Source organism: Bombina bombina, chromosome 7 (assembly GCF_027579735.1).
Source record: "Bombina bombina isolate aBomBom1 chromosome 7, aBomBom1.pri, whole genome shotgun sequence".
In the NCBI taxonomy this organism is placed as follows: Eukaryota; Metazoa; Chordata; class Amphibia; order Anura; family Bombinatoridae; genus Bombina; species Bombina bombina.
Window position 1 is genome coordinate 294,911,784 of NC_069505.1, and position 13,750 is coordinate 294,925,533.

The following is a 13,750-nucleotide window of genomic DNA, read 5'->3' on the forward strand; positions in this document are numbered from 1 at the left end:
ATAATGAACAAGTAGTTTCCTCTGTGTCAGACATGTTTGTACAGACTAGCAATGAGACTAGCAAGCTTGGAAAACACTTTAAACAAAGTTAACAAGCAATATAAAAAACGTTACTGTGCCTTTAAGAGAAACAAATTTTGGCAAAATTTGAAATAACAGTGAAAAAAGGCAGTTACACTAACAAAGTTTTTACAGTGTATGTAACAAGTTAGCAGAGCATTGCACCCACTTGCAAATGGATGATTAACCCCTTAATACAAAAAACAGATTAACAAAACGAAAAATATGTTTTTTTAAACAGTCATAACAACTGCCACAGCTCCTACTTTTGAAGCCTTTTGAGCCCATCAGAGATGTCCTATAGCATGCAGGGGACTGCTGAGGGAAGCTGAATGTCACAGTTTGTAATTTTAACTGCACCAACTGTAACTTTTATACTCTAACAGTGGAAAGCCTCTGTTTCTAGGCAAAAATAAAGCCAGCCATGTGGAAAAAACTAGGCCCCAATAAGTTTTATCACCAAAGCATATATAAAAACGATTAAACATGCCAGCAAACGTTTTATATTACACTTTTATAAGAGTATGTATCTCTGTTAATAAGCCTGATACCAGTCGCTATTAAATCACTGCATTTAGGCTTAACTTACATTAATCCGGTATCAGCAGCATTTTTCTAGCAAGTTCCATCCCTAGAAATATGTTTACTGCACATACCTTATTGCAGGAAAACCTGCACGCCATTCCCTCTCTGAAGTAACCTCACTCCTCAGAATATGTGAGAACGGCAATGGATCTTAGTTACTTCTGCTAAGATCATAGAAATCACAGGCAGATTCTTCTTCTAATGCTGCCTTTGATAAAACAGTACACTCCGGTACCATTTAAAAATAACAAACTTTTGATTGAAGTTAAGAAACTAACTATAATACACCACTCTCCTCTTACTACGTCCATCTTTGTCGAGACTTGCAAGAGAATGACTGGATATGGCAGTTAGGGGAGGAGCTATATAGCAGCTCTGCTGTGGGTGATCCTCTTGCAACTTCCTGTTGGGAAGGAGAATATCCCACAAGTAATGGATGATCCGTGGACTGGATACACTTAACAAGAGAAATATACCTTACAAATTTTATGGTACATTTTTTGAGTTACAGTTTTCCTGGCCTGAATAGGTGCTAATAACAGCATCTGAGTAACCTCTGTGCTTGAGAATCAGGCGCTTAGCCTCCACACCATCAAACTTAGAGATTTGAGAACTGGGTGGAAAAGAGGACCTTGAGACTATAGGTCCTGTCTCTGAGGAAGAAGGTAAGGAGAAGAATTGGACATGTGAATCAGAGCTGCGTACCAGGTCCTGCGAGGCCAAGCTGAAGCTATTAGAATGATCTGCACAATTATTCTTTGGACAAGAACAAATGGAGGGAACAGATAAGCCAGATGAACGTTCAAAGGACAGACTAGGGCATCTATTGTGCACATTTGGGTCTTTGGATCTGGCACAATAAAGCGGTAGTTTGTGGTTCAAGCAAGAAGTCATGAAGTATATCTCTGGAAGACCCTATCAGGACACTAGATGATTGAAAAACTCTTGCTGAAGAGACCACTTTTCCTGGATGAACTGACTGACAGCTGAGATAGACCGCCTCCATTCTTTACACCTGGGATGTGAATTGCAGACAGAGTACATTGATCCTGTTCCACCCAAATTAAAATTTGAGAGACCTCTTGCATAGCTAAGGGTCTGCGAGTCCCTCCTTGGTGATTTATATATGCCACTGCCGTGAAATTGTCTGACTGAAAGCAGATACACTTTTCCTTCTTTAAAAGGGGCAAAGACTAAGGGGTCAATTAATCAAGCTGAGGCGGACAGGGGCGCACATACACTCCCCTGTCCACCGCAGCTCAACTCTGGCAGGCTGAATTTCGCTGCCGGAAATCAGCATTGCACGGGAGCGCTATTTTTCAAATCACGCGCTCCCCGGTCGGACAAGATCGGGGGGATCGAAATTCACCACCTAAGAGGTGGTGAAAGGTTAGGGAAGCAGCAGTCTGATGACCGCTACTTGCTAAATACGGTCTGCAGGTTTTCTTGTGAGAACCTGCAGTCGTAGGGGGTCAAAGGCTGGTGAACGCCTTTGATAAATAGACCCCTTAAGAGCTCTCATGATTGCCTGGAGTTCAAAGATGTTGATAGGTAACCTCACCTCCAAAGGTGGCAAGACTTCTTGCACTCTTCGAGACTCCCAGACAGCGTTCCATCCTAATAAGCTGACATCTGTAGCCACCACAGCCCATGAAGGCCCAAAAAAAAGATTCCCCAAGGATCAAGGAAGGATCTTCTAGCCACCAGGATAAAGATTGTCTTACAGACAAATTTAGAACAATCTGCAGCTCTAACTACAGATAATTCTTTGTCCATTGACAAAGCATGAACAGTTGAAGAGGACGTAAGTGAAAGCGAGCAAGTAGAACTGCGTTCGAAGCCACTACCATCAGTCCCATTACTTCTATACACTGAGCCTCTGTTGGAGAAGCAGTTGGTTGGAGAAGAGCACAAACTCTTTGAAGCTATAAGCATTTGGGTTTTGTTAAGGACAGACGCATCGACACAGAATCTGTTGAAACTCCCAGAAAAGAGACTTTGGTGGCTGGAGTAAAGGAACTCTATAGGTGATTTATCTTCCAGCCATGTTCCTGGAGAAATAGCAACAGTCTGTGAGAGTGAGCTATTGCTTGAGATTGAGAAAAGGCTTGTATCCAAATATTGTTCAGATACGGTGCAACTGATATGTACTGACAAATTGAAAATGTTTGTTGTGGAAAGCAAAACTTAAGAACTGATAGTGATCATCGTGTATTGGAATATGCAGGTATGCATTTTCCAGGTCTATTGTAGACTTAAAATGACCCTGTTGGATCAGAGGTAAGATTGTGTGTATTGTCTCCATCTTAAAGGTAGGAACTTTTAGGAATTTGTTTAGAGTTTTCAGATCTAAGATGAGTCTGAAGGTTTACTCCTTCTTTGGGACTATAAACAGGTTGGATTAAAACCATTGTTCCGATTCTGACAAAGGAACAGGTTGAATCACTTGTGCTTTACAGATCTTGAAAACATAAACATTGAATGAAGTTAGGAAACTGAAAAACCTCAGGCGTTTTTGGAGAAGCCTTGAAAATAACATTTAACTGGTTAACGGATTTCTTTTCATCAGGCTTATCATCAGATACACCCAGAGTTTAAAGTACCTCATGCAGCAAAAAGCAGATGTGATCCACCTTAAACCTGAAAGAGAAGTCTGCATCAGAATCAGGTTCAGGCTCCTTCTCCTCAGAGTACACTTCTCCTTCTGAATCAGACTCTGAGTCATCTGAATCAGAATCCTGAAGAATTTGTGGTATTTAACACTGAGAATGGGAAACTGAAATATTTGCCTTAGTTTCCACAGACTTGCACTTATGCTTACTTGGTCTACAAAGAGTCGCTAGAATTTCAACCATAGTAGAGCACAAAATATTTTTAAACTCAGCGGTAAAATCAGTAAATAGACCCTGAGAAATTAATACTGGAGCAGGACACACAGTGTTAGATGGAACGACTGCTGTTTGCTGAGGTACATGCATAATATGAGATACACAACTATTGCATAGCTGATTAATCTGAGATACACAACTATTGCATAGCTGATTAATCTGAGATACACAACTATTGCATAGCTGATTAATCTGAGATACACAACTATTGCATAGCTGATTAATCTGAGATACACAACTATTGTATAGCTGATTAATCTGAGATACACAACTATTGCATAGCTGATTAATATGAGATACACAACTATTGCATAGCTGATTGATCTGAGATACACAACTATTGCATAGCTGATTAATATGAGATACACAACTATTGCATAGCTGATTAATCTGAGATACACAACTATTGCATATCTGATTAATCTGAGATACACAACTATTGCATATCTGATTAATCTGAGATACACAACTATTGCATAGCTGATTAATCTGAGATACACAACTATTGCATAGCTGATTGATCTGAGATACACAACTATTGCATATCTGATTAATCTGAGATACACAACTATTGCATATCTGATTAATCTGAGATACACACCTATTGCATATCTGATTAATCTGAGATACACACCTATTGCATATGTGATTAATCTGAGATACACAACTATTGCATATGTGATTAATCTGAGATACACAACTATTGCATATGTGATTAATCTGAGATACACAACTATTGCATATGTGATTAATCTGAGATACACAACTATTGCATATATGATTAATCTGAGATACACAGCTATTGCATATCTGATTAATCTGAGATACACAACTATTGCATAGCTGATTAATCTGAGATACACAACTATTGCATATATGATTAATCTGAGATACACAGCTATTGCATATCTGATTAATCTAAGATACACAGCTATTGCATAGCTGATTAATCTGAGATACACAACTATTGCATAGCTGATTAATCTGAGATACACAACTATTGCATAGCTGATTAATATGAGATACACAACTATTGCATAGCTGATTAATCTGAGATACACAACTATTGCATATGTGATTAATCTGAGATACACAACTATTGCATATCTGATTAATCTGAGATACACAACTATTGCATATATGATTAATCTGAGATACACAGCTATTGCATATCTGATTAATCTGAGATACACAACTATTGCATAGCTGATTAATCTGAGATACACAACTATTGCATATATGATTAATCTGAGATACACAGCTATTGCATATCTGATTAATCTAAGATACACAGCTATTGCATAGCTGATTAATCTGAGATACACAACTATTGCATAGCTGATTAATCTGAGATACACAGCTATTGCATATCTGATTAATCTGAGATACACAGCTATTGCATAGCTGATTAATCTGAGATACACAGCTATTGCATAGCTGATTAATCTGAGATACACAGCTATTGCATAGCTGATTAATCTGAGATACACAGCTATTGCATAGCTGATTAATCTGAGATACACAACTATTGCATATCTGATTAATCTCAGATACTGGTACAGTTTTGCAAAGTACACATGAATATTGAATGGGGTTAAGATCAGCAGATTTGCCCTCAGAGGATTCTAAAATAATTAAAGTGGGGAAGAGAGATCTAGATATGTAGCATGCAGATTACTGGAGAAGTACGTGACAGCAAACACTACTGCCACCTACTCTTCTTGCAAATGTATAACATAGTTATAAAACTGCTGCTATATATTGCTCCATTCACATGCACATTCCTAAACCTTGCTAACCGCTTTTCAACAAAAGATACGAAGAGAAGAAAGTAAGTTCAATAATAGAAATAATTTGGAATGTTTTTTGTTGTTTTATTTTTTTATTTTACAGTCTATCTGAATCAAGAAATAGTTTTTCTGTTTTTTTTTTACTCTTTAAATCAGTACAGGATTAGCTATTCTTAAAAGAGTATATTTAAAAAAAACTGTTAATCATATTACAAATGACTATGATATGATGTCACAGCATAGGGAAAAGTGCATGAAATCAGCCACTTTACCTTGAGGTTGTCTGGCAGCTCAGAACGTCCTGCGTAACCTGGGTTCATGGTGATGGCTACAAAGCAGTTGGGATTTAACTTCAGTTCCGTCCCTTCAAAGTTGAACAGTTCCATTTTCATCTGGATTGCTCTCTGAATACATAGTATCTGCTGAGCCACAACCGACAGCACCTCCAGCTCAATACGATTAAACTCATCAAAACAAGCCCATGCACCGGAGGAAGCTAAGCCCTTGAAAAACTAAAGGGAAATAAATACATAAACATATGTAATTATATAACAATACACAAACCTCATCCATCATAACTGAATGTTTGTAAATATATTTATATAGCATTTTCCCAGATATACTGGGGTGTTCCAATAATGTTATGCTTAATTAATGCCAATAAAGTATTAAAGGGACAGTCTAGTCAAAATTAAACTTTCATGATTCAGATAGGACATGCAATTCTTAACTTGCCAATTTACTTTTATCATGAAATTTGCTTTTAGCTAGGCTCATATGCAAATTTCTAAGCCCTTGAAGGCCGCCTCTTATCTCAGTGCATTTGGACAGTCCTTCCCAGCTAGACAGCGGTAGTTCATGTTTACCATATAGATAACATTGTGCTCACTCCCATGGAGTTATTTATGAGAGGGTGCTGATTGGCTAAAATGCAAATCTGTCAAAACTGAGATAAGGGGGCAGTCTGCAGAGGCTTAGATACAAGGTAATCACAGAAGTAAAGAGTGTATTAATATAACCGTGTTGGCTAAGCAAAACTAGAGAATGGGTAATAAAGGGATCATCTATCTTTTTAAAAAATACCAATTCTGCAGTAGACTGTCCCTTTAACTAATAAAAAGGGGTCTTTATTATAGTCTCCTTACACTACGTTTGATGACACAGTGTATCTGTTTCTTAACACATATAAGCTGTCAAATCAGATAAAATACAATAAGGAATACATTATGAGATACACTTTTATATGTCACACTTAGTAAAAAATAATCAGCAGCTTCTAAATCTCGAAATGCCTCTTCTTGAATAGTTAAGATATTTTGCAGCCTCGAGATATACTTTATAAAAAATTCTATTCCCTTTTATGAAAACAAAAAACAAACAAGGAGGAGCCTGTGATGTGCTTTGCCTTTCCCTGTCTTGTTCACCTGTTAAAGGGACACTGAACCCAAATTTTTTCTTTCTTGATTCATATAGAGCATGCAATTTTAAGCAACTTTCTAATTTACTCCTATTATCAATTTTTCTTTGTTCTCTTGCTATCTTTATTTAAAAAAGATGGCCTCTAAGCTAAGGAGCCAGCCCATTGTTGTTTCAGAACCCTGGAGAGCACATGTTTATTGATGCTGTCCAATCAGCAAGGACAACCCAGGTTGTTCACCAAAAATGGGCCGGCATCTAAACTTACATTCTTGCTTTTCAAATGAAGATACCAAGAGAATGAAGAAAATTTGATAGTAGGAGTAACTTAGAAAGTTGCTTAAAATTGCATGCTCTATCTAAATCACAAAAGAAAACATTTGGGTACAGTGCCCCTTTAACTAGCTCTTACTGTCAATTTCCAAGTAATCCAGACGGAAAGGAAGACAACATCATAAACCTTAGATCCACCTGCCTTGCATTTTTTTTTAACAGGGTCATTAAAATGTCCTGCATTTTATATTCCAAGTGCAAATGGAGGGTTTCATGTCAATTAAAGGGACACTGAACCCAATGTTTTTTCTTTCATGATTCAGATAGAGCATGCAATTTTAATCAACTTTCTAATTTACTCCTATTATAATTTTTTCTTCGTTCTTTTGCTATCTTTATTTGAAAATCATGAATGTAAATCTTAGCAGCCAGCCCATTTTAGGTTCAGCACCATGGATAGCGCTTGCTTATTGGAGGCTGACATTTACCCACCAATAAGCAAGCATAACCCAGGTTCTCAACCAAAAATGGGCCGGCTCCTATGTATCACATTCTGGCTTTTTAAATAAAGATAGCAATAGAATGAAGATAAATTGATAATAGGAATAAATTAGAAAGCTGCTTAAAATTGCATGCTCTATCTGAATCATTAAAGAAAAAAATTCCATTTAATGTCCCTTTAACTATATCTTTGCCTAGACAATGCAAAAGGCATATTTTTATTTTGTTTTTAATTTTAACTGTTCCTATGTAAGCATTATAATTTATAATGTAACACACAGCGTAAATATGAATCATACTGCCCTGAACTATAATTAATATCTTTACTTTTCATTCCCAGATACTTTGCATATGTCACTACATATATGATTTACGCACCTTTGACATTGCTATGTAATCCAGCCCATCAGAGCAGTTAAAAACAACACACTGAACAGCTAAAGCTTTGGCCAAATCTTTAGTGGTCTCGGTTTTTCCTGTGCCGGCAGGACCCTCTGGTGCTCCTCCAAGATTTAAATAGAAGGCTCCAATCTGACAAACAAACATACACATGGTTCATTACAGGTAAAAAACATAATTTACGTAAGAACTTACCTGATAAATTTATTTCTTTCACATTGGCAAGAGTCCATGAGCTAGTGACGTATGGGATATACAATCCTACCAGGAGGGGCAAAGTTTCCCAAACCTCAAAATGCCTATAAATACACCCCTCACCACACCCACAATTCAGATTAACGAATAGCCAAGTAGTGGGGTGATAAAGAAAGGAGTAAAAAGCATCAACAAAGGAATTTGGAAATAATTGTGCTTTATACAAAAAATCATAACCACCATAAAAAAGGATGGGTCCCGTGGACTCTTGCCAATATGAAAGAAATGCATTTATCAGGTAAGTTCTTACATAAATTATGTTTTCTTTCATGTAATTGACAAGAGTCCATGAGCTAGTAACATATGGGATAGTAATACCCAAGATGTGGAACTCCACAGAAGAGTCACTAGAGATGGAGGGATAAAAATAATAACAGCCATTTTCCGCTGAAAAAAATTAATCCACAACCCAAAATATAAGTTTATTTTCATAATGAAAAGAAAAAACTTAAAAACATAAGCAGAGGAATCAAACTGAAACAGCTGCCTGAAAAACTTTTCTACCAAAAACTGCTTCCGAAGAAGCAAATACATCAAAACGGTAGAATTTAGTAAATGTATACAAAGAAGACCAAGTTGCTGCTTTGCAAATCTGATCAACTGAAGCTTCATTCCTAAAAGCCCACAAAGTGAAGACTGATTTAGTAGAATGAGCTGTAATTCTTTGAAGCGGAGCCTGACTCGACTCTAAATAAGCCTAATGAATCAAAAGCTTTAACCAAGATGCCAAGGAAATGGCAGAAGCCTTCTGAACTTTCATAGAACCAGAAAAGATAACAAATAGACTAGAAGTCTTCCTGAAATCTTTAGTAGCTTCAACATAATATTTCAAAGCTCTTACCACATCCAAAGAATGTAAGGATCTCTCCAAAGAATTCTTAGGATTAGGACACAAAGAAGGGACAACAATTTCTCTATTAATGTTCTTAGAATTCACAACCTTAGGTAGAAATTTAAATGAAGTTCGCAAAACTGCCTTATCCTGATGGAAAATCAGAAAAGGAGATTCACAAGAAAGAGCAGATCATTCGGAAACTCTTCTAGCAGAAGAGATGGCCAAAAGGAACAACCCTTTCTAAGAAAGTAGTTTGATGACCAAAGAATGCATAGGCTCAAACAGAGGAGCCTGTAAAGCCCTCAAAACCAAATTAAGTCTCCAAGGAGGAGAGATTGATTTAATGACAGGCTTGATACGGGCCAAAGCCTGTACAAAACAGTTAATATCAGGAAGCTTAGCAATCTTTCTGTGAAATAAAACAGAAAGAGCAGAGATTTGTCCCTTCAAGGAACTTGCAGACAAACTCTTATCCAAACCATCCTGAAAGAACTGTAAAATTCTAGGAATTTTAAAAGAATGCCAGGAGAAATTATGAGAACACCATGAAATATAAGTCTTCCAAACTCGATAATAAATCTTCCTAGAAACAGATTTACGAGTCTGTAACATAGTATTAATCACTGAGTCAGAGAAACCTCTATGACTAAGCACTAGGCGTTCAATTTCCATACCTTCAAATTTAATGATTCAAGATCCTGATGGAAAAACGGACCTTGAGACAGAAGGTCTGGCCTTAATGGAAGTGGCCAAGGTTGGCAACTGGACATCCGAACAAGATCCGCATACCAAAACCTGTGAGGCCATGCTGGAGCTACCAGCAACACAAACAATTGTTCCATGATGATTTTGGAGATCACTCTTGGAAGAACTAGAGGCGGGAAAATATAAGCAGGTTGGTAACACCAAGGAACTGTTAACGCATCCACCGCTTCCGTCTGAGGATCCCTGGACCTGGACAGGTACCTGGGTAGTATCTTGTTTAGATGGGAAGCCATCAGATCTTTTTCTGGGAGACCCCACATCTGAACAATCTGAGAAAACACATCTGGATGGAGCGACCACTTCCCCAGATGTAAAGTCAGACAGCTGAGGTAATCCACTTCCCAACTGTCTATACCTGGGATATGAACCGCAGAAATTAGACAGGAGCTGGATTCCGCCCAAGCAAGTATCCAAGATACTTCTTTCATAGCTTGGGGACTGTGAATTCCACCCTGATGATTGACATATGCCACAGTTGTGATATTGTCTGTCTGAAAACAAATGAACGGTTCTCTCTTCAACAGAGGCCAAACCTGAAGAGCCCTGAAAATAGCATGGAGTTCTAAAATATTGATAGGTAACCTCGCCTCTTGAGATTTCCAAACCCCTTGTGCTGTCAGAGATCCCCAGACAGCTCCCCAACCTGAAAGACTTGCATCTGTTGTGATCACAGTTCAGGTTGGACGAACAAAAGAGGCCCCTTGAACTATACAATGGTGATCTAACCACCAAGTCAGAGAGAGTCGAACATTGGGATTTAAGGATATTAATTGTGATATCTTTGTATAATCCCTGCAACCATTGATTCAGCATACAAAGCTGGAGAGGTCTCATATGAAAACGAGCAAAGGGGATTGTGTCCGATGCTGCAGTCATGAGACCTAAAACTTCCATGCACATAGCTACTGAAGGGAATGATTGAGACTGAAGGTTCCGGCATGCTGAAACCAATTTTAATCGTCTCTGTTAGAGACAGAGTCATGGACAATGAATCTATCTGGAAACCTAAAAAGGTGACCCTTGTCTGAGGAATCAAAGAACTTTTTGGTAAATTGATCCTCCAACCATGTCTTTGAAGAAACAACACTAGTTGATTCGTGTGAGATTCTGCAGAATGTAAAAACTGTGCTAGTACCAAGATATCGTCCAAATAAGGAAACACCGCAATACCTCGTTCTCTGATGACATAGAGTAGGGCACAGAGAACCTTTGAAAAGATTCTTGGAGCTGTCGCTAAACCAAATGGAAGAGCGACAAATTGGTAATGCTTGTCTAGAAAAGAGAATCTCAGACACTGATAGTGGTCTGGATGAATCAGAATATGAAGATATGCATCCTGTAAGTCTATTGTGGACATATAATTCCCTTGCTGAACAAAAGGCAGAATAGTCCTTATAGTCACCATTTTGAAAGTTGGCACACTTACATAACGATTCAAAATTTTCAGATCCAGAACTGGCTTGAATGAATCTTCTTTCTTTGGGACAATGAATAGATTTGAATAAAACCCCAAACCCTGTTCCTGAAACGGAACTGGTATGATTACCCCTGAAAGCTCCAGGTCTGAAACACACTTCAGAAAAGCCTGAGCCTTTACTGGATTTGCTGGGATGCGTGAGAGAAAAAATCTTCTCACAGGAGGTTTTACTCTGAATCCTATTCAGTACCCTTGGGAGACAATACTCTGAATCCATTGATTTTGGACAGAATCTTAATCTGCCCTCTACCAGCTGAGCTGGAATGAGATCTGCACCTTCATGCAGACTTGGGGGCTGGCTTTGGTTTCTTAAATGGTTTGGATTTTCTCCAACTTGAAGAAGGTTTCCAATTGGAACCAGATTCTTTGGGGGAAGGATTAGGTTTCTGTTCCTTATTTTGACAAAAGGAACGAAAATGGTTAGAAGCTTTAGATTTACCCTTAGGTCTTTTATCCTGAGGCAAAAAAAACTCCCTCCCCCCAGTGACAGTTGAAATAATCAAATCCAACTGAGAAACAAATAACTTATTACCTTGGAAGGAAAGCGATAGTAATCTAGACTTAGATACCATGTCAGCATTCCAATATTTGAGCCACAAAGCTCTTCTAGCTAAAATAGCTAAATACATAGATTTAACATCAATTTGTGATGATATCAAAAATGGCATCACAGATAAAATGATTAGCATGTTGAAGCAAGCGAACAATGCTAGACAAATCAGGATCCATTTCCTGTTGCGCTAAACTTTCCAAAAAGTTGATGCAGCTGCAACATCAGCCATAGAAATGGCAGGCCTGAGAAGGTATCTAAGGAAAGCTTATTTTTTTATTCTGGTTAAGATTCAAGTTTCCTATCTAAAGGGTCTTTAGAAGAAGTACTATCTTCCATAGGAATAGTAGTACGTTTAGCAAGAGTAGAAATAGCCCCATCAACTTTGGGGATCTTTTCCCAAAACTTCAATCTAAATGCTGGCAAAGGATACAATTTTTTAAACCTTGAAGAAGGAATAAAAGAAGTACCAGGACTATTCCATTCCTTAGAAATCATATCAAAAATAGCATCAGGAACTGGAAAAACCTCTTGAGTAACCAAAGGAGGTTTATAAACAGAATTTAAAATTTTACTGGTTTTAATATCAAGAGGACTAGTTTCCTCAATATCCAATGTAATCAACAACTCTTTTAACAAGGAACGAATATAGTCCATTTTAAATAAATAAGTAGATTTGTCAGTGTCAATATCTGAGGAAGGATCTTCTAAATCAGATAGATCCTCATCAGAGGAGGATAATTCAGTATGTTTTCGGTCATTTGAAATTTCATCAACTTTATGAGAAGTTTTAAAAGACCTTTTACATTTATTAGAAGGCGGGATGGCAGACAAAGCCTTCTGAATCGCATCAGCAATAAAATCTTTTATATTCACAGGTTTATCATGTACATTAGATGTTGAAGGAACAACAGGCATTGTACTTTTACTGATGGACACATTCTCTGCATGTAAAAGCTTATCATGACAACTATTACATACCACAGCTGGAGATATAATATCCACAAATTTACAACAGATGCACTTAGCTTTGGTAGAACTGTTATCAGGCAGCAGGGTTCCAACAGTGGTTTCTGAGACAGGATCAGATTGAGACTCTTGCAAATGTAAGAGAAAAAACAACATATAAAGCAAAATTATCAATTTCCTTACATGGCAGTTTCAGGACTGGGAAAAAAATGCAAACAGCATAGCCCTCTGATATAGAAAAAGGCAAGAGGCATAGAGGAATGGGGTTTCAAATAATGAAATTATTTGGCGCCAAGTATGACACACAATGCAAACTGAAATTTCTTTGGCGCTAACAACATCCGGAAATGACACACTTGCGCCATTGTAGACGCAACCTTGTGATAGGAACACAGCATCAACTAAGACGCCAGAAATTAAAATTTTGCGTCATCGGACGTACCTTTGCCCTAAAAAAAATCTTGCGCCAAGAATGACGCAATAAACTTTGGCATTTTGCGCCCTCGCGAGCCTAATTTTGCTTGTGAAATTTAATAAAAAAGCAGTCAATTGAAAAAAGACTATACCCCAGGTAAGAAAAATATTTTCCTAAATATGTTTTTTCTCAAATATGAAACTGATAGTCTGCAAAAAGAAATATACATAAACCTGACTCATGGAAAATATAAGTACAATACATATATATTTAGAACTTTATATTAATGCATAAAGTGCCAAACCATAGCTGAGTGTCTTAAGTAATGAAAACATACTTACCGAAAGACACCCATCCACATATAGCAGATAGCCAAACCAGTACTGAAACAGTTATCAGTAGAGGTAATGGAATATGAGAGTATATCGTCGATCTGAAAAGGGAGGTATGAGATGAATCTCTACGACCGATAACAGAGAACCTATGAAATAGATCTCCCATGAGGAAAACCATTGCATTCAATAGGTGATACTCCCTTCACATACCTCTGACATTCACTGTACTCTGAGAGG

The 13,750-nt window shown here is 37.6% G+C and overlaps 1 protein-coding gene across 1 annotated transcript in view; it reads right to left on the reverse strand.

The window, feature by feature from the left end:
* DNAH12 (dynein axonemal heavy chain 12) overlaps positions 1–13,750 on the reverse strand; it is a 300,387-nt gene that overhangs the window by 189,484 nt on the left and 97,153 nt on the right. The window contains exons 25-26 of the mRNA XM_053689370.1: positions 7,892–8,044; positions 5,596–5,835 (exon numbers count right to left, since the gene is read on the reverse strand). Of these exons, the coding sequence (XP_053545345.1) occupies positions 5,596–5,835; positions 7,892–8,044 (393 nt within the window). The remainder of the gene's footprint in view (positions 1–5,595; positions 5,836–7,891; positions 8,045–13,750) is intronic.